This window comes from Cervus elaphus, chromosome 11 (assembly GCF_910594005.1).
Source record: "Cervus elaphus chromosome 11, mCerEla1.1, whole genome shotgun sequence".
NCBI lineage: Eukaryota > Metazoa > Chordata > Mammalia > Artiodactyla > Cervidae > Cervus > Cervus elaphus.
In genome coordinates this window covers 78,778,550-78,802,113 of record NC_057825.1, presented here as the reverse complement: position 1 = coordinate 78,802,113, position 23,564 = coordinate 78,778,550, and the positions used below count along the sequence as shown (strand labels likewise).

General features: G+C 37.6%; 1 protein-coding gene across 4 annotated transcripts in view; it reads left to right on the top strand.

Annotated features, from left to right (window-relative positions):
• EML4 (EMAP like 4) overlaps nt 1-23,564 on the top strand; it is a 150,509-nt gene that overhangs the window by 119,528 nt on the left and 7,417 nt on the right. For all 4 annotated transcript variants that reach the window (XM_043918158.1, XM_043918157.1, XM_043918156.1 and 1 more), the window contains 6 exons: nt 4,667-4,818; nt 5,916-6,041; nt 6,126-6,257; nt 6,986-7,053; nt 15,604-15,692; nt 17,084-17,181. In XM_043918158.1, the coding sequence (XP_043774093.1) occupies nt 4,667-4,818; nt 5,916-6,041; nt 6,126-6,257; nt 6,986-7,053; nt 15,604-15,692; nt 17,084-17,181 (665 nt within the window). The remainder of the gene's footprint in view (nt 1-4,666; nt 4,819-5,915; nt 6,042-6,125; nt 6,258-6,985; nt 7,054-15,603; nt 15,693-17,083; nt 17,182-23,564) is intronic.

The following is a 23,564-nucleotide window of genomic DNA, read 5'->3' as shown; positions in this document are numbered from 1 at the left end:
CCCTATTATGGGCGAACTTGCTGAGAATTTGGTTTCTTCCTTTATATGTGGAGTTTTCCATTATGTAAGTAAGGCTAGAAAGGATTTGGTGAGTTTAGTAAAATAAATGTGTAAGACGGGATCAGAACAGGTGTTCATAGTTTCCATTTCTAAATTCTTGCCCCAAATTTTAATAGATTGATAGTTTACATATTCCCTAATAAGATATTTCTGTACCCATGGCAGTCTTTATCAACCAAAATTTCAGTATACTGTCATAATTGCATCTGATAAAGGGACTTTAGGAAATTGCAGGAAAAAATGTATAATTTCACAGCTAATTCTTTTATTCTAGTGAATAGAAGACAAACGAAAACTGTTTTATGTCTCATAAGGAGCTCACTTGCTTCCAAACCACTTTTTCCTTATCTTAAATGTAAATTAAGGGGAATCTTCAAAGTAATTAGTATTTTCTGTTTCCTGTGTTTCCAGTTTTATAATATTTTCATATATAACCTTGTCTAGCTTAATATATATAGTTTTTCATATGTAACCTTATGTATAATGACTTGATACTTGTCTGTACTGCAGAATGATTACCAAAATAAATTAACATGCATTACCTCACAGTTACAATTTTTTTTTTCTTGTGATGAGAACAATATTTGTGTGTACTGCAAAATGATTACCAAAATAAGTTTAGTTAACATGCATCACCTCCCAGTTATAATTTTTTTCCTTGTGATGAGAACTTCTAAGATCTGCTCCCTTAACAACTTTCAAAAATACTTTAAAGTATATAGTCACCATGCTATGCATTAAATTTCAAAGCTTATACCTTTTGACTGCCTTCACACATTTCTTCTACCCCCACCCCCACCTCTGACAACCACCAGCCTGTTGTCTTCTGTGAATTCTTTTTTTTTTTTTAGATTCTACACATAAGTGAGATCTCATAGTATTTATTTGTCTTTCTCTGACTTTTTACACTTAGCTTAATGTCCTCAAGATTCATTTGTGTTGCATATGGCAGGATTTCTATCTTTTTTAATCCCATTGTGTATATACCACATCTTCTTTATCCATTCATCCATCTGTGGACACTTACGTTGTTTCAGTATTTTCTGTTTCTTACTTGGGTACAAAGTGTTTGTTGTTCCCCACATACATGAAATAGTTCAGAGTTTTTCTTACATGAAAAATTTCAGGATTCTTTAAGTTGAGGGGGAGGTTGAAAGTATCTATACCCCCCTTAAAATGTTCATTATTCTTAAATCTTTACCAGGTTCCTTAAAGGAACTTCGAAACACCATTTCACCAAATAATCAACATGGGTACATTTGCACATTGCTGAGAATATAATGGGATTCCTGGGTGAGTCAGTGGTAAAGAGTCCGCCTGCCAGTGCAGGAGATGTGAGTTCAGTCCCTGGGTCGAGATCTCCTCAAGAAGGAAATGGCAACCCAACTCCAATATTCTTGCCTGGGAAATGCCATGGACAGAGGAGCCTGGCGGTCTACAGCCCATGGGGTCACAAAGAGTGGACATGACTTAGTGACTGAGTACACATACAGGAATATAACATAAATTTTAAAGTCTCCCTAACATTGGATTCTATACTTAAATAGGCACAGAAAGCCCTCCAAACAGTCTTTATTTGGCAGTCAAGATAAACTTGCTTTTTATGGAAACCTTGTTTCTGTTAGAGTTGAGAATAAAGGGGGGATTTGCAGTTAAGCTTGGATAGACTTGGCCATGATTGTGCCTGGAGGTACAGTAGGTTTTTAAATACAAGGATAATTATTTTTCTTGGCAGGTATTTCAAACATTATTTGGCTTAAATTAGAATGTCAGAAATATAGGCCCATGAGAAGGAAATCTTCGACTATAAATTACTTTGTAGGTAAATACTATCTAACATAGAGTATTTTTATTCTTGATGGAGCATTTGTTCTTCAGTTTTTCCATTTTCTGAGATTCTGTCTTTCTAGGAAGATCTTAAGTGTTTAACAAGGTATTTGTTATGTTTAGAAGTAGGGAAGACTGAATTAAAAATAGAAAAGCTGTATTTCACTTTCCTGCTTTCTGAGGGAGAGTTGTAAAACACCACACCCCTGCATTTTATAATTTCTCACATGGTACTCTCAGACTGCTTTTGTTAATTTGACCATGCATGAGAAAAATAAGCTCATGCTCCCTCACGCCCCTCACCCCCACTTTTAACTGCCCAAATAAAGCCAGCAATACTCGCAGAAAGTTCACGTCTCTCAGATGTTCTTTCTCTCTTGATCACATCAGAGCCATGATAGATAATTGGCTGGGTATCCTACTGGACACAGTTGTGTTGTTCAGTGTTTAAAGTATTTTTAGGTGATGAATGTTGATGTGAGCTGAGGCAGTTGACCTGAATAGCAAGTTTGTTGGAGCTTTGCTCCCAGCTCTGCTGAATCAGGCAAGGTCTACTCCAAAGCGTGCAGGCCCTTTCCTTTCTCCTTGCCAGAGATACCCATCTATTAAGTTATTTGTGCCACTAGCTGCCTCACACTGAGTAATATTGAGAGTCAACTATAGCATAATTTTTTTAAGATACCAAAGCCCTACAAATTTTAGTTAATATTAACATACAATGCAGCTCAAATGGTAAATGAACAATCTCAGTTAACATCTTCTCTGAGATTATACTTTACATACCATAAAATTTTATCATTTTAAAATGTACAATTCAGTGATTTTTAATATATTCAGAGTTGTGTAATTATTACCACTGTCTAACTTCAGAATATTTTTATCACCCCAAAATGGAATACTGTGCCCATTAGCAGTCACTTCCCATTCCTCTCTGTCCTCAGTCACTAGCAACCACTTGCCTTCTTTGGATTTGCCTGTGTTGGACAGTTCATGTAAATGGAATCGTAAAATATATTGTCTTTTGTGAACAGCCTCTTTCAGTTGCATCTTAATGTTTTCAAGGTTCATCCATGTTATTGCATGTATTAGTACCTCATTCCTTTTTGTCACTGAATAATACCACATTTTGTTTATCCATTTGTCAGCTGATGAGCAATTTTATTAGAAAATGGACAGTTTTTTTCCAGTTTGTTGAGGTATAATTGACACATAACTTTGTGTAAGGTATACAATAAGGTGATTTGCTATATGTTTATCTTGCAAAATGATTGCTACAATAAGTTTAGTTAACATCCATCACTTCACATAGTTAGAGATTTTTCTCTTGTGATGAGAACTTTTAAGATGTACTGTCTTAGCATCTTCAAATGTATGATACTCTGTTGTTAACTGTAGTCACCATGTTACACATTAAATTCTCAGAACTTATAGCTGGAAGTTTGTACCTTTAACCGGCTTCATCCATTTCCCCCACTGAATAGTTTTTAAACTTAATTTCCACCCCACCCCCACCCCGCCCCTGCCAAGGGAATCTTAAGGTGTATTTTATTGACTGACTGGTCATGTTTAAACCAGGCTCTACCTGGCCATTATGAACCTGGTAATTAGTCTGAAAGATACCATCTTCCAAAAAGCTTTTAGTGTGTTTTTTTTTTTAAGCATTGAGTATTTAAAATAAATTTTGTTTTGCACATTGCATACAAGCTGCCCCTGCTTTCTATTTATTCATTTATTTTTAATTTTTTTTAACTGGAGGACACTTGCTTTACAGTGTTGTGTTGGCTTCTGCCGTACATCATGAATCAGCAATAAGTATACATTTATCCCCTCCCTCTTGAGCCTCCCTTCCACCCCATACCCCTTCTCACCCCTCTAGGTCATCACGGAGCAGCAGGCTGAGCTCCCTTAACTCGAGGAAGACCTTCTCTGAGTAAGGCATCATGAATACCAAGGAAAAGGGCTTGAGTACCAAACTCTTTTATCTTCAGATAAAAAGAGGCTTTGATTATATTTTTATACCTGCCTTGTTCCTTCCTGGGTGCTTGTGAAGTGCTAAGAGCATACAAGAAAACTGGGCCATCGTTGAGCTCTCACACTGGTATAGCTGTCAGTTTTTAAAATACTTCTCTGGTTGGTCCAAAGCCACTGCTCCAAGCCACCAGTGCCTCTTCTGCCCCATACCTTCCCCAGTATCTCAGCAAATAAAAGGGGTTATCCTTGGCAGAGCAGAAGGTCTCCAGGTCAACAGTGGTTAAATGTTAAACATTATGACTAGCCCCAAGAGGAAATGAAGACTCTTGTGCAAACTTAAAGGAACACTAAATATAAGAGACTTGAGTTCCGGTCACAGCTTTGTCACTAGCTAACCATGTGGTGTTGGTTAAGCCAGTTCTATACCTGTGTGCTTAGTTATAAAATCAGAGGAGTAATATCTACCTGAACTGTTAAATGAGATGATTGTAAGAGATAGTAAAGTTCTGAGGCTAATATATCCCCTCCTGTCTGTGGAATTGTCACTACTTTAGCCTACCTTTTTGTAAGAATATATTTTGAATTATTTTCAGAGTAACTAAATATAGGCATGAATGCCAAAGATTTTATTAAGCTTTGCTATCTGCCTTGTGGAAGAATTGGCTGGAAATAGATTTTTGATCGTTGAGTCATGAGAACTTCTGATTACTCACTCTGTAGTTCTGCTGAAGTTTTTTCCCAAAAAGACACTAAAATCTGATGGAAAGTGTTATGACTAGTGTTTCTATTTTACCCCTCATTATGTTAGGTGTTTATCAGATCAGCAAACAAATCAAAGCTCATGATGGCAGTGTGTTCACACTTTGTCAGATGAGAAATGGGATGTTATTAACTGGAGGCGGGAAAGACAGAAAAATAATTCTGTGGGATCATGATCTGAATCCTGAAAGAGAAATAGAGGTAAGGATGAAAACAGAACATAAACATTTTAAAATGTTAAACCCTCTAAACTCATGTCTTTTGTCCCACATTAAGATAACTTACACTTTTCTGGAAAATTTGGTATACATTCTTGTCATTTCATTCCCTTGAAATAAACCAGGAAAAAAAGGACTATTCACTAAGCCAAATAATTTGAAAGAATAAGAAAAATGGGCAGAATAATTAACTTGCTTACTTATTTCTGACATTATTTTTTAGTGACCCAAAAATAATCACATAACCATATAAACTTAAAATTTGCCAGACATTTATCAAATATTCTATTCCTGGTATACAAGATGACCAGCTTAATTTTAAAATTCAAAAATAATCTTTTAAATGATGGGCTTAATAATAATTGCTGATTATATCTCTGTGTATGTCTGCTTCATGGTATAAACGAAGTATGTCCATAAAACCTAACAGGTTTTATGTGTTCAGTGAAAGTTGAATTGAGATCTCAAGAAGTGAAATGGTTTAGAATAGTGTTTTAAATCACTGATTGTCAGAGCAAAGGCAAATCTCACAGTTCAATATTGCTTCTATTTGTTGGTGACTTAAAGTTTGAATTTACGCGCAGTCTTCTCTACTTACAACATGCTTTGCAGACAAAATCTCTTAAACAGAGAATTCTGACGCACTGCTCTTGGATTTTATTTCCAAGAAGATATACGCCCATATTATAAACAAAGAAATTTGTCTCAGGCTAAATGGCTTACCCAAAATAATATAACCAGTAAGTAGCAAAATCAGGCCACAGTCTTCATGTAATCTCTCAGAACTTATTCCTTTATCCCCTACTCATAATCCTTCTCTTGAAATCATATAAAGTATGAATTTAAAATTGAAGCATAAAAATGAAATTGAAGCAAAGAATGTTGAAAATGCATTATAACTTCTGTGTATAAAATGTAAATGTCTGAATAAATAATTTATTAATATAAAATTACCTTGTACTTTCAAATTTGAAATTCGGTCATTTATTACCGCATAATTGTGTACAGCTATAACTTCAGTCTACAGGTTGATTAATACATTGTATTGTGTGTCTGGTGGCTTTATAAATTTTTTTTTAGGTTCCTGATCAGTATGGAACAATCAGAGCTGTAGCAGAAGGAAAGGCAGATCAGTTTTTGGTTGGCACATCACGAAACTTTATTTTACGAGGAACATTTAATGATGGCTTCCAAATAGAAGTACAGGTAAGCTGTATGATTTTAACCATTAACTGAAAATTTTGATGATACCCTTTGTTTCTTATAATAATGGGCATGTTTCTTTTTCAGGGTCATACAGATGAGCTTTGGGGTCTTGCCACACATCCCTTCAAAGACTTGCTCTTGACTTGTGCTCAGGACAGACAGGTGTGCATGTGGAACTCGGTGGAACACAGGCTGGAATGGACCAGGCTTGTAGATGTGAGTAAAGCAAAATGTGATTATAATTTCCCCACAGAAATTCCCTAAAACTGGCAGTTGGTAGCAGCAAAGCAAAAAGGACTCAGTATTGGTTAAATCCAGGTGTATTGCTATAGTTCAGTAAGGAGGAAGGAATAAGGGGAGAGTGTTTAGTTACAAAGTACATCATGAACCCACTCCAAAGAAGCAAGTTAACAGGATAGAAGCTCAACTTTTCTGTCAGGTTCAGTAGTAAAAATCAAGAATATTTCACATCTTTATGGAGTGTTAATTGTTACGGACATGTTTGGGCTGCTGGTGGTGGGGCAGTTGGGTTCAGTAAGTACTACTCACTAACAGATTCTACTGTCTTCTTTTTGAGTTGGTCTCTTACTGTGTTTCCTCCCTACCCCACCCAGATATTCACCTTTTCTAGCCTAAAAGGTGTATACACGTTCTTTGCAGACTCTAAAGAACTGTACAAATGTTTGTTGTTACCCTTATTACTGTTCCACTGCCTCGCCGCAAGCTGGTGGGCCTTTCCCCCTCCCACTCTGCCAGCATGCCCCCTTCCTGCTCTGAAATTCTTTTTCCTCTTATGTCCATGTGGTATTCCCATTGGCTGTAGTAAAGTTGATTGAGATTCCATGTTTATGTGAAACAAGTTGTTTTCAAATGTTTGCCACTCTTCCCGTAGATCTAGGGAGACTTTCTCGTGTGCTCCCAACAGCTGTCTGTCTCTCTTCTAGGAACCGGGACACTGTGCAGACTTTCATCCAGGTGGCACAGTGGTGGCCGTAGGAACGCACTCAGGCAGGTAGGGTCTCCAAGGGAAACGTGAGCGGAGTACTCTTAAGTGGTGGGGCGTTTAACCCAGGAATGTTCTCTGTCTGGTCTGGAGAATTGGTCTTTTAAGTGGCACAGCTTTATACCTTTTGCTCTTTTCTGTTACGTATACTCGTTTAATTGCTCAGTAATTTCTTGTTAAGGACCTACCATTTGTTAGACCCGATTGTGGGAGTTCAGGCTCCGTCACAGCACAAGGCGAAAACCCCTGCCCCCACGGGGTTCACACTTCACCGTGTCAGGGGTGGAGGCAGAATGAAAAATAAGCCCTAACTAATGAAGTTAGAGAAATGAAGAGTATGATGGGGGAGGGTTGAGCATAGGAAGAGGGATCTGGAAGGGTACAGTTACAAAATGATAAACAGGGAGGTCAGGACAGGCTTCACTAAGGAAGGCGGCAGTTCAGCAAGACTTGACCATCCCTTGTGACATTTTCTATGGTATCAGAAAACTTCTGTCCTCGTTATCTTTAAAAAGGGAAGGAAATTGAATCTGAAATAACCCAGTTGAGCTTTTGTTTGAGCTATAGCTTTTTTCCTTCTTGAATGCTACACAGGTAAATAATAAAGGTATGTTTCTTGAAATTGTTATTAATTACTTATCTTTGCAGACCTTGTATAGTACCTTTCCAAGGCTATTAAGTAATGTATATTTATTATTTGATTTTTTAATTGTCCTTTTTATTGCCTCTGCTAGTAAGTAGCCCTCATCACAAATAGCTTAGTTTCTGTTTTAAAGAGGCAGAGGAAAAATATAAAGTCAATTTTCAAAAGTTAAACCCATAAAAAATGTGGAATGCTGATTTCTAATAAGGTGAAAGTATTGTGAACACACTCATATAAATATTTTTATGAATGTAACAAATATTGCAAATCATCCAGTTTATTTCAGTTCAGTCACTCAGTCGTGTCCAACTCTTTGTGTCCCCATGGACTGCAGCACGCCGGGCTTCTATGTCCATCACCAACTCTCAGAGCTTACTCAAACTCATGTCCATTGAGTCGGTGATGGCATCCAACCATCTCACCCTCTGTCGTCCCCTTTTTCTCCCATCTTCAATCTTTGCCAGCATCACGGTCTTTTCTAATGAGTCAGTTCTTCGTATCAGGTGGCCAAAGTATTGGAGTTTCAGCTTCAGCATCAGTCCTTCCAATGAATATTCAGGACTGATTTCCTTTAGGATGGACTGGTTGGATCTCCTTGCAGTCCAAGGGACTCTCAAGAGTCTTCTCCAACACCACAGTTCAAAAGCATCAATTCTTCGCTCTCAGCTGTCTTTATAGTCCAACTCTCACATCCATACATGACTACTGGAAAAACCATAGCTTTGACTAGATGATTTATTTAATTCCAGTTTACTTAATTCTAACTAAATTTAGCCATTTAGAGTTTTTTTCTAATCACGATTTCCCCTTTGGCTGTTAGATACAAATTAATACCTCCGGAAAATCAAAACATTTTCAAAATCCTCATTTACAGTGCTCAGAATCATGGAAGAACAGGTCTTTAAGGTAAAGATAAACTTTGAAATGTGGGTATGTAATTAGAGATGTTATTTGAGTGGTTCTGAAATAGTGGAATTTTAGAATTAGGCTGCTTGGGAGCGTAATTGGTGATAACTTACAAATATAGATGGCTTTCCTATCTCAGATTTCGTCAGAATACATGTCATTAATAGATTGTTACTTGGACTAAACAGGCATATGGCAGGCCACTTTGTAGAATTTGGAGGAAATTTATTTCCTGTTTTACAAAAAATATATGTCTTAAGCATGTAAGAATCACCTAAACTATAGTGGTGAACTGGCTTTCAGGAAACTACAAAGGAGTTTACTTCAGATCTGTTTTGGGGGCAGCTGAACAGATATTACAAATGCTAATATCAATGAAACAGTAAGAATAAGAGCTACCATTTATTCACAGTCTGATGACACACCTTGTACTGAATTATTTTCATATTGTACTTTAAATTTTAACAAGAATGCAACAAAATGTCCGTTATTATCTCCTTTGCACAAACAGGAAACCCAAGACCCAAGTCACGTGAGTCACTTGTGCTTGAGCTGGGATTTAACTCAGGTTCTATATGATTCAAGTTCTATGTGGTTTTAAAGCTTGTCTCTTTCCAGGACTCCACCAGTCCACTTTTGAGATGTGCTTATGGTGTTTGTAGTATTACTTAGAAATATTGCAAGGAGAGTTTATCTTAGAAGGTTGAGTCACTGCCTGACATAGTGACTTAAAAGCATTTACTGTGTCTAATGAGTTCAGTACTGAGTGAAGTAGGAAGTGCTAGAAGGACTTGAATCATTGAGACTCAACCCCTTCACTGGATGCATGTACAATATATACATATGTGTACATACAGAGCCCCAGTTTTTAATGAAAAGCAGATCTGATGAAACTTACTGAAGTTACTTTCTAACATTTAGTATAACTGTGAAGTCATCATTAACAAATTTAAAAGGAAAAGTTACTTAATGTAAGTGATTTAGCTAAGCCAGTTGTTTCCTTTTGGAGTTGTGAGTAGGAAAAACCTTAGGAATGAGTGATATAACTCAAAAGTGCTGTCAGTCAGTTCTTTCTAGTGTAGAGTTGATCCCCAACTAAAATCTAGGGGAGATGTAGTTATCAGTGTTCATTTTCCTGCCTTTGATTCTTAGAGAACTTTTCTTATTTATTATTATTTTTTGCATGGGTCTGTGAACACCTGGCTCTATTGTCTAAAACAAAATTCCTCGGTGTAACCGTTCAGATTATTATCACTGACCCTAAGCCTGCAAAAAATCACACTGAGGGCAAGAATTTTTTTTTTAAGTTTAATACAGCACATTATCCAAATTGTTCATGATCCCGAAAAGGTGACTAGCAACACGTTTAAAGATGTGTTCATGTCCATATCTAGAAATCTTCTACTTGTAATCAAGAAGTAAGCACAAGTGTGAATAAATTATCACAATGATAAATAAAATTATCATTTTAAAAGACTATATTATGAATACAATTTCTAAGGGAAAAAATGAAATGCATGGCCCTAAGTGGACACACTGCTTCCTCAACATTGCTATTCCTTATATATTAATAGTAAGGAGTCTTTTTAATAGCTTTATTGAGATTTAATTCATACCTTAAAATTCACCCTTTTAAAGTATACAGTGCAGTAGTTTTCAAGAAGTTCACAGCGTTGTGGAACCTTCATCACAAGCTACTTTGAGAACATTTCATTAACCCTGAAAGAATCCCTGTACACTATAGCAGTCATTCCTCATTACCCCAACCCACTTCCAGCCCTGAGTAACTGGTCTACCTTCTATTTCTATAGATTTGCCTATTCTGGACATTTCATATAAATACAGTCATATAATTGTGATTTGTGACTAGTTTCTTTCACGTAACATGTTTTGAAGGTTCATGTATGTTGTACAGCATGTATCAGCATTTCATTCCCTTTTGTCACCAAACATCCCATTGTATGGCTGTACCTCAGATAACCATGTGAATTAATATTTCCGCTTTACGACTTCTGTGAATAGTGCTGCTCTAAGCAGTCATACACAAGCTTTCGTGTGGACAAATGTTTTCTGTTCTCTTGGGTATACACCAAGGAGTAGAGTGAACTACGTTTAAAACATTTTAAGGAGCTTCCAAATTGTTTTGCACAACAGCTATACCATTTTACAATTCTGCCAGTAAAATATAAGGGTTCCAATTTCTCTACATCCTCACCAACAGTTGTCATTGCCTGTGTGTTGATTACAGCCGTCCTAATGGCTGTGAAGTGCTTTTTCATTGTTTTAATTTGCATTTCTCTGATGGCTAATGATGGTGAGTATCTTTTTCATGTGTTTATTGGTTATTTATGTATGGCCTCTTTAGAGGAATGTCTCTTCATATCCTGTGCCTATCTTTGAATTGATTTGTCTTTTTATTCTTAGTTGTAAGGGCTCTTTATATGTTCTGGATATAGTACCTCATTAGATGTATGACTTGCAACTATTTTCTCTCATTCCAGTGGTTGTCTTTTCACTTTCTTTCTTTCTTTCTTTTTCTAATATTTATTTGGCTGTGTTGGGTCTTAGTTGTGGTACCCAGGACCTTTCATTACAGCGAGTGGTCTCCCTAGTTGTTGGCATGGTGTGCAGGCTTAGTTGCCCCACAGCATGTGGGATCTTAGTTCCCCAACCAGGGCTCAAAAACAAGTCCCCCCCATTGCAAGGCAGATTCTTAACCACTGGACTGCCAGTGGAAGTTCCCCTTTTAACTTTCTTAATGGTAACTTTTATTGCATACAAGTTTAAAATTTTTATACTGTACCATTTATCTGTTCTTTCTCTTGGTCTTAAACATTGACTACAACATTTTCTTCTAAGAATTTTATAGTTTTATCTCTTACCTTGAGATCTCAATTTATTTTGAGTTAATCTTTGTATATGATATGAGCTAATCTTTGTATAGATATTCAACCTCATTCTTTTGCATATGGATATCCAGTGTTGCAGCACTGTTTCTTTCTTTTTTTTTTAGCACTGTTTTTGAAAAGACTTTTCTTCCTGCAGTGAAGACTTGAAACCCTTGTTGAAAATCAGTTGACCATAATTGGGTTTCAATCTGGATTCTCACTTATATTCCATTGATCTCTATGTTCATCCTATGCAATATTGGTCTTGATTATTATAGCTTTGCATTATGTTTTGAATTGGGAAATGTGAGTCCTCCAACTTTGTTCTTTTTCGGGGTGGTTTTAGCTGTTCAGGATTCCTTGAATTCTACGTGAATTTTAAGATCAGCTTGTCAGTTTTGCAAAGAAGCCTTGATAAGGAGTGTTTTCTTCTTTATAGATGAGTTTGAATATGTCACTATTTTAACAATATTAAGCCTTCCAATTTCTGAACAGGTATTTTTCCATTTATTTAGGTCTTCAACTTTCTTCAAGGATGTTTTTAGTTTTTAGGGTACAAATTTGCACGTTTGTTAAATTGTACCAAAGTATTTCATTTTCTTGGTGCCATTTTGAATGAAATTGTTTTCTCAGTTTCATTTTTGGAATATTCATTGCTGGTATATGTAAATACAACTTCTTTTTGCATATTGATCTTGTATTACTTGAATAAACAAGCAGTAATACTTGAAGATCAACAGAGAAATTACTGTGAACCTGAGTGGTCAGAGAGCACCTCCCAAAGGAGGTGGAGCTGGTCCTGCCTTGTAGGAGTTCTGAGATCTTAAGAAGGCAGTGAAGAGTTAGGAGCTCATATCAAACAGCGGAAGTGGATTGAGCCAACGCAAGAAACTATGAACTAACTAAAATAGAACATTCCTTAAAGGCCTCTTGATAGCTAAACAGTGGAATCCAAACTTCTTAGCCTGGCGTTTAAAGCCCATTAAAAATCTCTCCCTCACCATTCCAGCCAGAGTGGTTAAGTTGTTGTCCTTCAGATACACCTCAATCCTTTCTGTCCTTTCTTACCTGTTCCTCTCCATTTGATTCTCAGCACATTTGATAGGATGAAATCCTAAACCACCCACATTCTCAGTGATTACTCCCTGCTCTGAAACGTCATGATCCTTCATGATCATAAAAGCAGTTGGGAAAAAGTTACAAACCTGCCACCCAGAGGATACACTTTATATGATGATGAATATTTTTTAATGCATTTTATGAACAGAGATTCATTTAGAGACTTTAACATATGATACTTTCCAGCTCTGAAATCTTATGATTCTCCTTTTGCCACTAAAGAAATCAATGTGTGTGTGTTTTTTTTTTAATCAGCAAATTATGGTGGTAGTGTGTGTGGTTATTTGACTTACAGTCAAATTAGTTTTAGTATATGGCCAAAGATTTCCCACCTCTGATGCTGAGCAGTTCCATTTAGAAAGATCCTTTAGGCCACGTAGAGCCCCATAATGATTCTTTGAAGCAGAAGCTTGGTTCCAGAGTATATACTCTAGATTAGAATGAGAATGCAATTCAGCACAGTGAAAACTTAAATTATTTATTTGTAGAAAATTTCCTTTACTTCTCCATACTTTCATTAAGGATAGAGGTCCTGAGCTAGAAAGTCTTTTCTGAAGGTAGAATGTGAATTCATGCACTGAAAAGGGTGGGAGCCTTAAAATTATTGCTATATACTTTTCACAACAAAGTTATTTTAATTATTACTAAAACTTACTCGCCACGAGTGAAAGAATTAATCTCTGATAGCTTCCCACATAGCTCAGCTGGTAAAGAATCTGCCTACAATGCAGAAGATCCCACTTTGATTACTGGGCCTGGAAGTACCCCTGGAGAAAGGCATAGCAACCCACTCTAGTATTGTTGCCTGGAGAATCCTCATGGACTGAGGAGCCTGATGGGCCACAGTCCAGGGGTTTGCAAAGAGTCAGACACAACTGAGCGACTAAGCACACACATGTGCAATTAAAGAAACGGAAAAAGTAAGCAGAGGGTTTTCTGTTGTTTTTTTAATTGTTGTTTGTTTCTTTTTTGAGAGCTACCATCTCTCACCAGTAAATAACTCAGTTTTAGGTTCTACATATTATATACCAACAGACATTCTGGAGGATTTTTAATACTTTTTTTTTTTTTTTGCCATGTGGGATCATAGTTCCCGACCAGGAATCAGACCCATGCCCCCCTGCAGTGGAAGTGCAGAGTCCTAACCGCTTGACCACCAGGAAATTGCCTTTTTTTAAAAAAATTACTTTTAAAGAGAGTTTTCAGAGCAGTAAAATTGTTTTCAGTTTTCCTAGGAAGATTGAACTGTAAACAATATCAGTCGAGGCTTCTTCAAAATAAAAGTTGGTAATTTTAAATGCCTAAGAAAGTATAGTGAAGTGTTTACATAAACTCATTAAAAACTTAAAGCCCACAGAGCAGCGTTGTGTCTCATTGTTCTTCAGGCATTTCTTGGCTAAAGAGTAGTTTCACGGTGGCAGCCATGAAAATTGATGAATGAATTACATTCTGAGAAGAAACCTATAATCTCTGCATACTGTCCAGTTGCAATAAAGTACGTTCCTTATGCACCTTTTGAAGTAGAAATGATCAAACCATGAGCCCGGGGTTTCAGAGTGCCAGTTTCCTGCTGATTGACTTTTCATAAATTTGGATATTTACAAATAGAAGCTATTTCTCTTAACTGAGTAAAAGGCAGAATTATTAATTAGGTTAGTACCTAGAAATTTCAACCCATAACTCACAAGTTATTTGAAGGAAGAGTGGTCTCTTTTCAGATACTTACTATAATGCTTCAGGATTAGAAGGAACTGTCATTATGACTCCTGCTGTTGAATTTAGTGGTGGAACTTTTCCCATCTGAGTAATTAAGAACAAAACTTGCTGCTCATTTGTCCCATTCAGTTCCATGAAATTAAGATAGTGATTTTATTTTTCCAATTTTGTCCCCTTCTTTCCACTCCAACCATTTCTTCTTACACACAGTATTTCAGTTACGTAATTCTTACTAAAACAGTATCTGTCATGTTTGAGACATTTTATATTTGTTCATTTGTCCATTCTGTAAATATTTGTTTAGTGCCTGATCTGAACCAGGCAGTCTCAACTCTAAGCTCCTCCAACCACCTGTGCCTGCTGTCCGTAACCTGCTCTCCTCTCTTTTATGTCCTCTAGTTGTCCTTCCTTAGTTCCCAGTCTTCGCTTTGTACCCCTTACCTCACCCTGCTCTTAGAAAAGGGTCTGATAAGAGTCACTTACTGTGGAGTTGGATATAAATCATTGTTTTACCTATCAAGAGACCTTTTCCATTTTGACTTTTCCTATAAATGTGATTGAAAAACTGCTTTTCAGAGAATTTAAGAGCTTGCATATGCTGGTGTTGGGGTTATTGGAGAGGTAGAGTGCCCCCTGCTGGTCCCTTTGAAATCTCAGCAAATGAATGGCCTGCCTTTCCCTCCCACTGTCTTGCTGTCCATGCTTCTTCCCACCTCCCTGGCAGTGCGGCTGTCACTCCTGCATGAACTGCCTGTAATTCACCCTCAATGTGCAGCTCAACCCATATTCCACTGATATATCCTCCCTAAAGGTTTTTCTATGCCTGCTGTTATTTTCCTTCTGAGTTCCTCTATTATACATAGTCACCATCGGTGAGATTAGCACTTAATTGTGCTTTAATTAGCTCATTTCCTTTTCCCTGGCTCTAGTGTAATTTTCAGAAACACTGATCATCTTGTCATTTTCTATTTGGACAGTGCCTGTCAAAGAGACACCATGGCATTCAGTGAATACCTAAATAGAAATGAGAACATGCCTAGGCCCATACGTTTAAGTATATTGCATCTAGTAACATTTTGCAAAATGAATTCATCCTTCATTAGAAAAGGGTAACGTGTCCAGCTTTAGGGCATTATTAAAATTTCTTTTTATATGTACCACGAGCTAACGGATTGCGCCACTGGAGCTTCTAAAATTTCTTTTTAAAGGGAGAAAAAAGTCAGCAGCCATTTTTTTTCTATAAATGCTAATGTCTGAGGAAAATGTTGATTTTCTACTTCCTAACAGGTGGTTTGTTCTGGATGCAGAAAGCAGAGATCTAGTCTCTATCCACACAGACGGGAATGAGCAGCTCTCGGTGATGCGCTACTCAGTAGGTAGGCAGGTTTACTCCCACTCCTGGGGCATTTACGGCTTTTCTCAGTAGTTGCATATTTCACTTCCAGTAATGCTGACTACTTTTTTCTCTGCTCTCTAAAGTTGCTAAGTATTGAATATGTTTCCCCAACAGTAGATTTAATTCTGCTGTAGGAAACTGAAAAAGATCTGCTAAAGTTAAACAGTATTCTAAATCATCAAGCAAACATAAATTTAGAACAAACTGTTACAACTGCATTTGCAGTTGAAAGCAGAATACAGAGCAATCAAATACCTTTTTTTTTTAAACTACACCTACTTAGAATTTTGAATAGGTATTAGGCTGAATGTTAATAAACTTAGCAATCTTTTCTTTGTATATAAGAGGATATAAAACAACTTATAATAATATTCAAAGAATACAGATTTTATAGGCCCTTCAAGTTCTTTAAAAAATCTCTTTAGTTTGCTTTTTACTGTTTACATAGGAATGATTGGTTTGTTAATTAGATAAAATACTCAGCAACTCATTATAAGAATGTGGTCAGTTCATTTGGCTACTTTGAGTAATTCTTTTGTATTTTATTCAGAATATTTATTAAGTTTCCAACACCTTTTTCCCTGTAGTAATATGGTTTTGATCCACACAGTTCAAGTGACATTTTCTTATATTCAGAAATATATTCCAGTAGTTGTTGGATCAGTGTGAAATCCAAATGATCTTTTCGATGGCTTCTAAGTCATATCAAAGGAAACCGAGAATGCTATTCTCTATGTTGAACAAGGAAGGAAAAGTATTTGCTTTGAGCTATAAGCTTGGCAAGAGTTATTTTGAAGAAGAAAAGGTTACCTTTTCTGTTTTAGTTTGACTTTTTTCAGTGGTATAATAGCAAATAACTGCTCAAATGTAGCGTTTAAAGCCCCAAGATCAAATGAACTTTATTGACCATCTGTTATGTGATAAGTACAATGGAGGAGATGATAGAAGAGAACACGGTCCCTTCCCAAGAGAACCTACCCCAGAACTGAAGAGATCACATGCCCTCGGTTGAAATGAACAGTTGTACACTCAGCTTGGCATATGAATCCTGTATACTTAAACCTATAAAACCAGGTTAACCTCCTTGGGCCTAGTCTGTAACAGCTAACTAGAAAGAGATGAAGCTAAGATCCGAGTCCAAGGCCCATGGAGCATTTCCAAGAAGGGATTGTGCACTTGACTAGATAACCATTTGGTTTTCAAGTATGTTTAGTGATGGAAAGAGTCATTCATTAAAGACCAAGTAATAATTAATTTGATGAGATTTAACAACATTTGTAAAATATTATTTGGTATCAGTCCAGTAAAGGGACCGTAAATAAACCTGTCGGTGTATTTCTCTATTTGACTTTTTTTCCTGTTTCATTCTAGATGGCACCCTCCTGGCTGTAGGATCTCATGACAACTTCATTTACCTCTATGCAGTCTCAGAAAATGGAAGAAAGTATAGCAGACATGGAAAGTGCACTGTAAGTAGTGAAGGGAAATAAATTGACCTATAAAATTATTGGAAAATTTTATTTCTTAAAAAGAGTTAAATGTTTGCATTGATGTATATCACCTTTAAACTTAGCAGATTGAAACTTTAGTCTCTATCTTTGAAAATTGACATCATCTGAGAGCAGAATTTTGCAGTGCCCTTGCAGTTCTAGAAAGATTTCTCCTTTGATGAAAGTTTAATACTTGTCTCTCTCTGACTACTAGTTTTAATGCAGTTTCTGATATCAAAGCTACTTCCTTAGGAAATCCTTAGAAAATAATGCGTTTTTAAGATGAAGTGAGTCAGGAATGGAAGGGTACCTCTCCTGTTTTAAGCTCGGTGTCCCATGATCCTACCCATCCTCGACACTGCAGTTTCGTTTCCGTGTGACCTCTGTAGCACTAAACAGAACATAATTTCTATGAAGAATAGAAGCATACTTTTTTTAGTTTACTGCATTTCTGATTGATTGGTTTTATCATTGTAAGATGAAATTTAGGTTCAGTTACAGACATACTGAGTACCTATCTTATCACAGGCAGTTTGCTAACTCAGGAAGCGTTCCAGGCACTGGGAGACACCTAAGATTTGTTCACTGTCCTCTAAACGTACATATTCACAGTGAGGACAGAACCAACAAGGCAGGAGCCACAGCGCAGTGGTTGTGGGGTAAACTTGGGGTTGGACCACCTGGGTTTAACTCTCATTTCACCACTCACAAATGTGACCTTGGGCAAGCTATTTAAAACCTTCTACTCTGGTTTTCTCATTTATAGAGTGAATTTAGTAGTACTTTCTACTTCACTGGATTGAAACAAGGCATATAAAATACTTGTAATAGTGCTTGGCAAATAAATGTACTCAATATATGTTAACTATGGTTTTTCTAGAAAATGAGGTGGTTTGGTATCTGTGTTAGCAATCAGTTTAGGATTATCAAATTACTTGATGAGTTAGTGGCACAGATTCTTCAACAGTCTTTACCACAGAAGAGTTTTAGGGCAATGAATAAAATAATGCGTTTTTAAAAGCAAATACATAAGTAAAACCCAGGCCATTTACTATTCAGAGAAGAGACTTACTGCCTTTTTTGGTTTATTTTCTTTTTTCTTGGGGGGGGAGGGGAGCATATTTTGTACCATGTGCCAAAACCAGCCAATAAACTGATCTACAGGCAACCTTGTAATTTTATAACTTACCCAAAATATTTTTATTGCCTTTGACAAAACTTATGAATTGGCATCCATTAATTTATTTAAATTACATCTTTTAATCAATTTATTATCTTAACAGTTGGGATATGGAATAGTAGAGTAACAGTGTCTCATTGTATATATAGCATGATCAAATGTTCCACTAAAAGGGATTTTCAGACTACTTAAGTTTACCCTACCAGGCACCAAAATTTTAATTATTTTTTATCCCAACCTGTTTTTAAAAGTCCATGTCTTAATAAGTAGAATATTATCAAATACAGTGTAATCTTGTGGAATCATAAAATTCTACAGTGGCACGTTAGCTCAGACCTCATTTTATAGACCAAGAGCCTGAGTTTCCGTCTTCAGAGAAGGTAAGTGGCTTGTCCTTGAGCGCATCTTGACATAGTGGCTGATCTGGGGCCTGAACCTGTTCCCCTGACTCTCAGTAGAGCAGACTTCTCCAGGTACAGAAACGCCTCAGATCTGTTAATATGTGTGTTAGTGTGCTGTGCGATGCAGAAAGATCAGCCTGTGACACTGGGCGGTGAGACGACCTTGGAAGTGTTGAGAATTGGCAGGTTTATCAATTGCATGACACTTAATTAGCCTTCCCCAGTTAGGCAGCTTGTATCTTTAGAGCATATGAAAGTATTATGTTGAGATATCTTTAAGAACTGTGAAATTTTATAATACATTTTGAGGCTATAATGAAAGGCTCAACTACTCTGCTTTTCTAATTATCTTCTGTTCTGTGCTTTGCTTCCAGCTCTCACTTCTCCTTGCTGTCTGCTTCCACCAGCTGGTCTTATAACCTCATGTCTGCTTTTATCTGTTGTCTGCTATGATATAGGACAGAAAAGGTTGGGCTAATGCTGCCTGGCCACTGTCTAGGTTGCAACTTTAGGCAAGTTAATTTCTGAATCTTAATTCTTAAAATTGGAGATTATAATAGTTCCTACTTTTATAGGATTGCTGTAAAGATTTTAAATGTGGCAACTGGATCTACTCTCAAAGTTCCAAACACAAATGCTGTTTTCTGTTTTGTTTCCAGTATTTCCTATTATTACTAGTTAACATTTAAGTGACCCTATAGCTTCAGAAACATCCTGGGCTTAGAACTCTAGGAAGTGTCCCTCTAATAAATTACAAGCAGGCAGCTGAAACTGTCCCTGAGTGCCAACATAGTAGCTTTCTGTTTGACTCAAACTCCTGCATGCCTTTTAACACTGCTACTCCAAGATTTGAGCCCAGGAGAGAGAGTGTGTATTCAAGTTGCAGTGATATACTAAAAAAGCATTATAAATAGGTAAGAATTGCTGGTAAAATGTTTCTTTTTTGGTCAGGATTTTGGTAAATGAAAAAATACATACAAAGAGAAGAGTAAAAGACTTGTAAACTGTCTACCTGGAAATCACCAAGAAAATTACCCATAAAACTAATGTTGTGTATATTTCAATATTACTGTAACAGGAATTCTGTTGCAATCCTTTGCGGCTTAAACAAATGGGGGTTATGTTTTCATTTAAAAGAAGTCGTCAGGGACTCAGGACTCTTCTTTCTTTCTACTCCCATCATCCTCAGTGTGGTGCTCCTGGAATTCAGTCATCATGTCCTGGTTCCAGGAAGAATCAGAACAAGGGGAAAAAAGACATTCTTCCTCCTAAGTCAGTTCTGAAGTTTCCCTAGTAGCCCCACTTAGTGACTTCTGCCACCCATAACTGCAAAAGAGGTTAGCAAATACAGGGTTTTAGCTGGACACTGGAAAGGAGAGATAGTGGAATGAATAAATATGCTTTACATATCTACACTCTGAAGATTGAGTTAGAAAGGCTGATCCTCTGGAAATTAGCTCTCTCTCAAACCAGCAAAGCACATCAAAAATTGCAATAATAACAAAAACTGTCGATGCTTTGAGAATAGACTTAGCAAGAAAAGCACAGGAAGCTATGTGAAGAAGCATGGCTGAAATACAAACCAAGAACTGGAAAATAGACATAACGTATTTCTGGAAGAAAAGACTTCACAAAATATCTGTTCTCTACAAATTAGTCTCTAAATTTGATGCATTCTTACTTAAATTTTCATGATATTTATGAGCTTGATAAAATGGTTCTAAAGTTCATCTGAGATTTTCCACATTATAAAACTATCACAGTTGGCTGGGAATAGGTAGATAGACTAATGGAACAGAGAAGAGAGTCCAAAAACAGATCTCCGTTTATGTGGAAATTTACTAGATAATTCAAGAGGTATTTCAAATCAGTATAGAAACAGTGGGCTCTTCTCAGCCTGCATTGTCCAGCGTCACAGCTACTAACCGCAACTTTATGAAATTAACTACAATTCAGTTCCCTGGGAACACTGGCCACATTTTGAGTACTCAGGAGCCACAGGTGCTGGCTGCTGCTGCATTGGACTGCACAGATACACATGTTTCCATCACTGCAAAAAGAAAGGTCTGGTGGATGTCACTGCCCTAGATAGTGAGGGGATACCTGCTAAGTTGATTCAGTCGTGTCTTGACTCTCTGCAACCCTATGAACTGTAGCCTGCCAAGTTCCTCTGTTCATGGAATTGTCCAGGCAAGAACACTGGAGTGGGTTGCTTCCAGGGGATCTTGCCCACCCAGGGATTGAACCTGTATCTCTTATGTCTCCTGCATTCGCAGACAGGTTCCTTACCACCAGTCAGGACCTGTTAGATAATAGAAAATTGATTCTTTGGGGAGTGTCATTGGGCTCACTGAGAATCAGATCCCTCAACACTTGACACCTGTTGAAAAACTGCCACAAGCTTTTCAAATATCCAAACCAAGAAAGCCCCTTGTTACAAATCTACTTCATTGTCAGACTCTCCATGGCTTAGCATCATGGCCCCCCACCCTACAGCATCCACCTGGACACCTACTTAGGAAAAATTTAGTGCCCTATGAACTCAAGTCCTCAGTACTTTTTTTGAAAACTCATCAGGTAATATTAATCTACAGCCAGGGTTGCAAAGTACTGATGTAGGTGATGACGTTCTGTGTGATTAACGAAAGATTTAGCTTCAGACTTTTCCAGAGTGTATGCTCAGGCACCATCACTTGTGATTGTTACTGTGGTTACACCATTCAGCTGCTTAAAGGCACTAGTGAACATACCACCTTGGAATACTCTTGTTTCTCTTCTGGGAGGTATACTTATTTGTTCCCAATCATGTCTTGCCTATGCAGGGGTCACTTGAGGGGGGTTTCCCCCAACGTATGCATGTATCTTTGCTGGCCTGTGAGTTAGATGAGACAAGGACGCTCTGAAGTGGAATCTGGGAAGGCAGCAGCATAGATTCCTAGCTGAAAGTCGCGTCTCATCTTTGCTTCTTTACTGGACCCCATATCGGGGAAAAAATGCTTTGTTTTCCAGTGTGAATTGATAGCTTTCTAAATTTGAGGACTTTTCCTACTCAAGTTCTTTTTGAGAATACTTGATATTTAGATTTTTTTACCAACTAAATACATCGTGTCCAACACAGATGTGAATTAAATGAATGTTATGTATCCATACAATACTTTTGATTCTTTTCTAAGTAATAGTATTGAAGTCTCTTCAGAGAGATTCAAACAGTATTTTTAAACACTCTGTGAGGAGGAATGCTTCCTGGAGGACAGCACTTTGCCGTGATTAGTTAAATCCTTCATTCATGTAGTGCCAGTGTTCTCATCTTAGAAGCTGGGCTTCTCTGGATGCCAGCCAGGCATCAGATTGATGAGCCCTGTGAAGAAGATCTGTGTGACCTCGTCCTCCTGCCATATTCAGAAAATACCCACAGACCATATACATCTTACTGGCACTGATTCCTTGTTAAGTTGGGAGGTCTCCCACATGCCTAGCAAGTAATTCCTAACCTGTTTGCTGACATACCACCTAGCGTCCAGTGACTTCAGGAAGCTTCATGGTTCTTAAATTCACGTAAATCCATTCAGATGTATGAAGTTGGATATTTGCCATACAGCACTGTGGTGGATTATAGCGCCAGGGAGGTTTTAGGACATGTCGTTGAACTGCAGAAGGCTCCTGGAATAATTAGAATACTTTGTGTAAGTCATTAAAAAGTATTTTGAATTTATTAACATTTTTAAAAAATTTATTTTTGGCTGTGCTGGGCCTTCATTGCTGCACGGGCTTTCCTCTAGTTGTGGCTGTCAGGTGCCGTTCTTTGTTGCAGTGCTTGGGTCGGGCTTCTCTTGTGGAGCACAGGGTCTAGGCCTCGTAGGCTTCAGTAATTGCGATTCCCGGGTTCTAGAGCACCGGCTCAGTAGTTGTGGCACATGGGTTTAGTTGCTCCAAGGCATGTGGGTCTTCCAAGATCAGGGATCGAACCCATGACTCTTGCATTGGCAGGTGGATTCTTAACCACCGTGCCACCAGCGAAGCCCCTGAATTTATTAAGTTTAAAAATAAAAACCATGTGAGCAGAAAGCTAGTAATTCAAAAAGTACAATCAAAATTATTAATAAATGTTTTAATACAGAGTACAGGAGAGAAGTGATTTTGAGTCTCTGTTGGCTTTAGTGTAAACTGTAAGACCTGTGTGATTTATCTGCAGTTGTTTATTGAAAGTCATCAGATGCTTACATGTGAAGCCAGCATAGTATGGCACTTCAGTGATTTTTTGTTTGAATTCCCAGTGTTAGTAAAACCTAAGCAGAAAAAGATCTATCCTTTTGTATAAAGAGTCAGATAGATGATTAACTATTGGATCCACTTGATCAGAGGGAGTGTGCTATTGGGTAACTTTTTCCCCAGCATATTCTTTGGAGATAAGAGTTTTTTAGGAGATCTCCACATGCCATGGGTACTCAAGAAACAGGCCAGGAAAATTGTACTCTTTTTGTATCCAACCTGGAACCAATATTTCATTCTCAAAAATGAAGTCACTGATTAGGGCCACTAGTGACTTGAAATAAGGCCCGAGGTTTTCCTGTCTGTTCAGTGCCTTCTAAGAGACTGTCTTCCCTGGAAGTGCAGCACTGGTAGTCCTCGGTGATGGTATCCAAGTGGAGGCACCAGCAGGATGCTCCTAGGCTCCGAGTGCTGACCGTTCCCACTGTGGTCGGTTCTCTTCAGTTCCGCAGTTCTGGCTCCCAACCAAAGACCTGCTCCAAACCATAAGCCTTATTTAGTTCCAGAGGCCG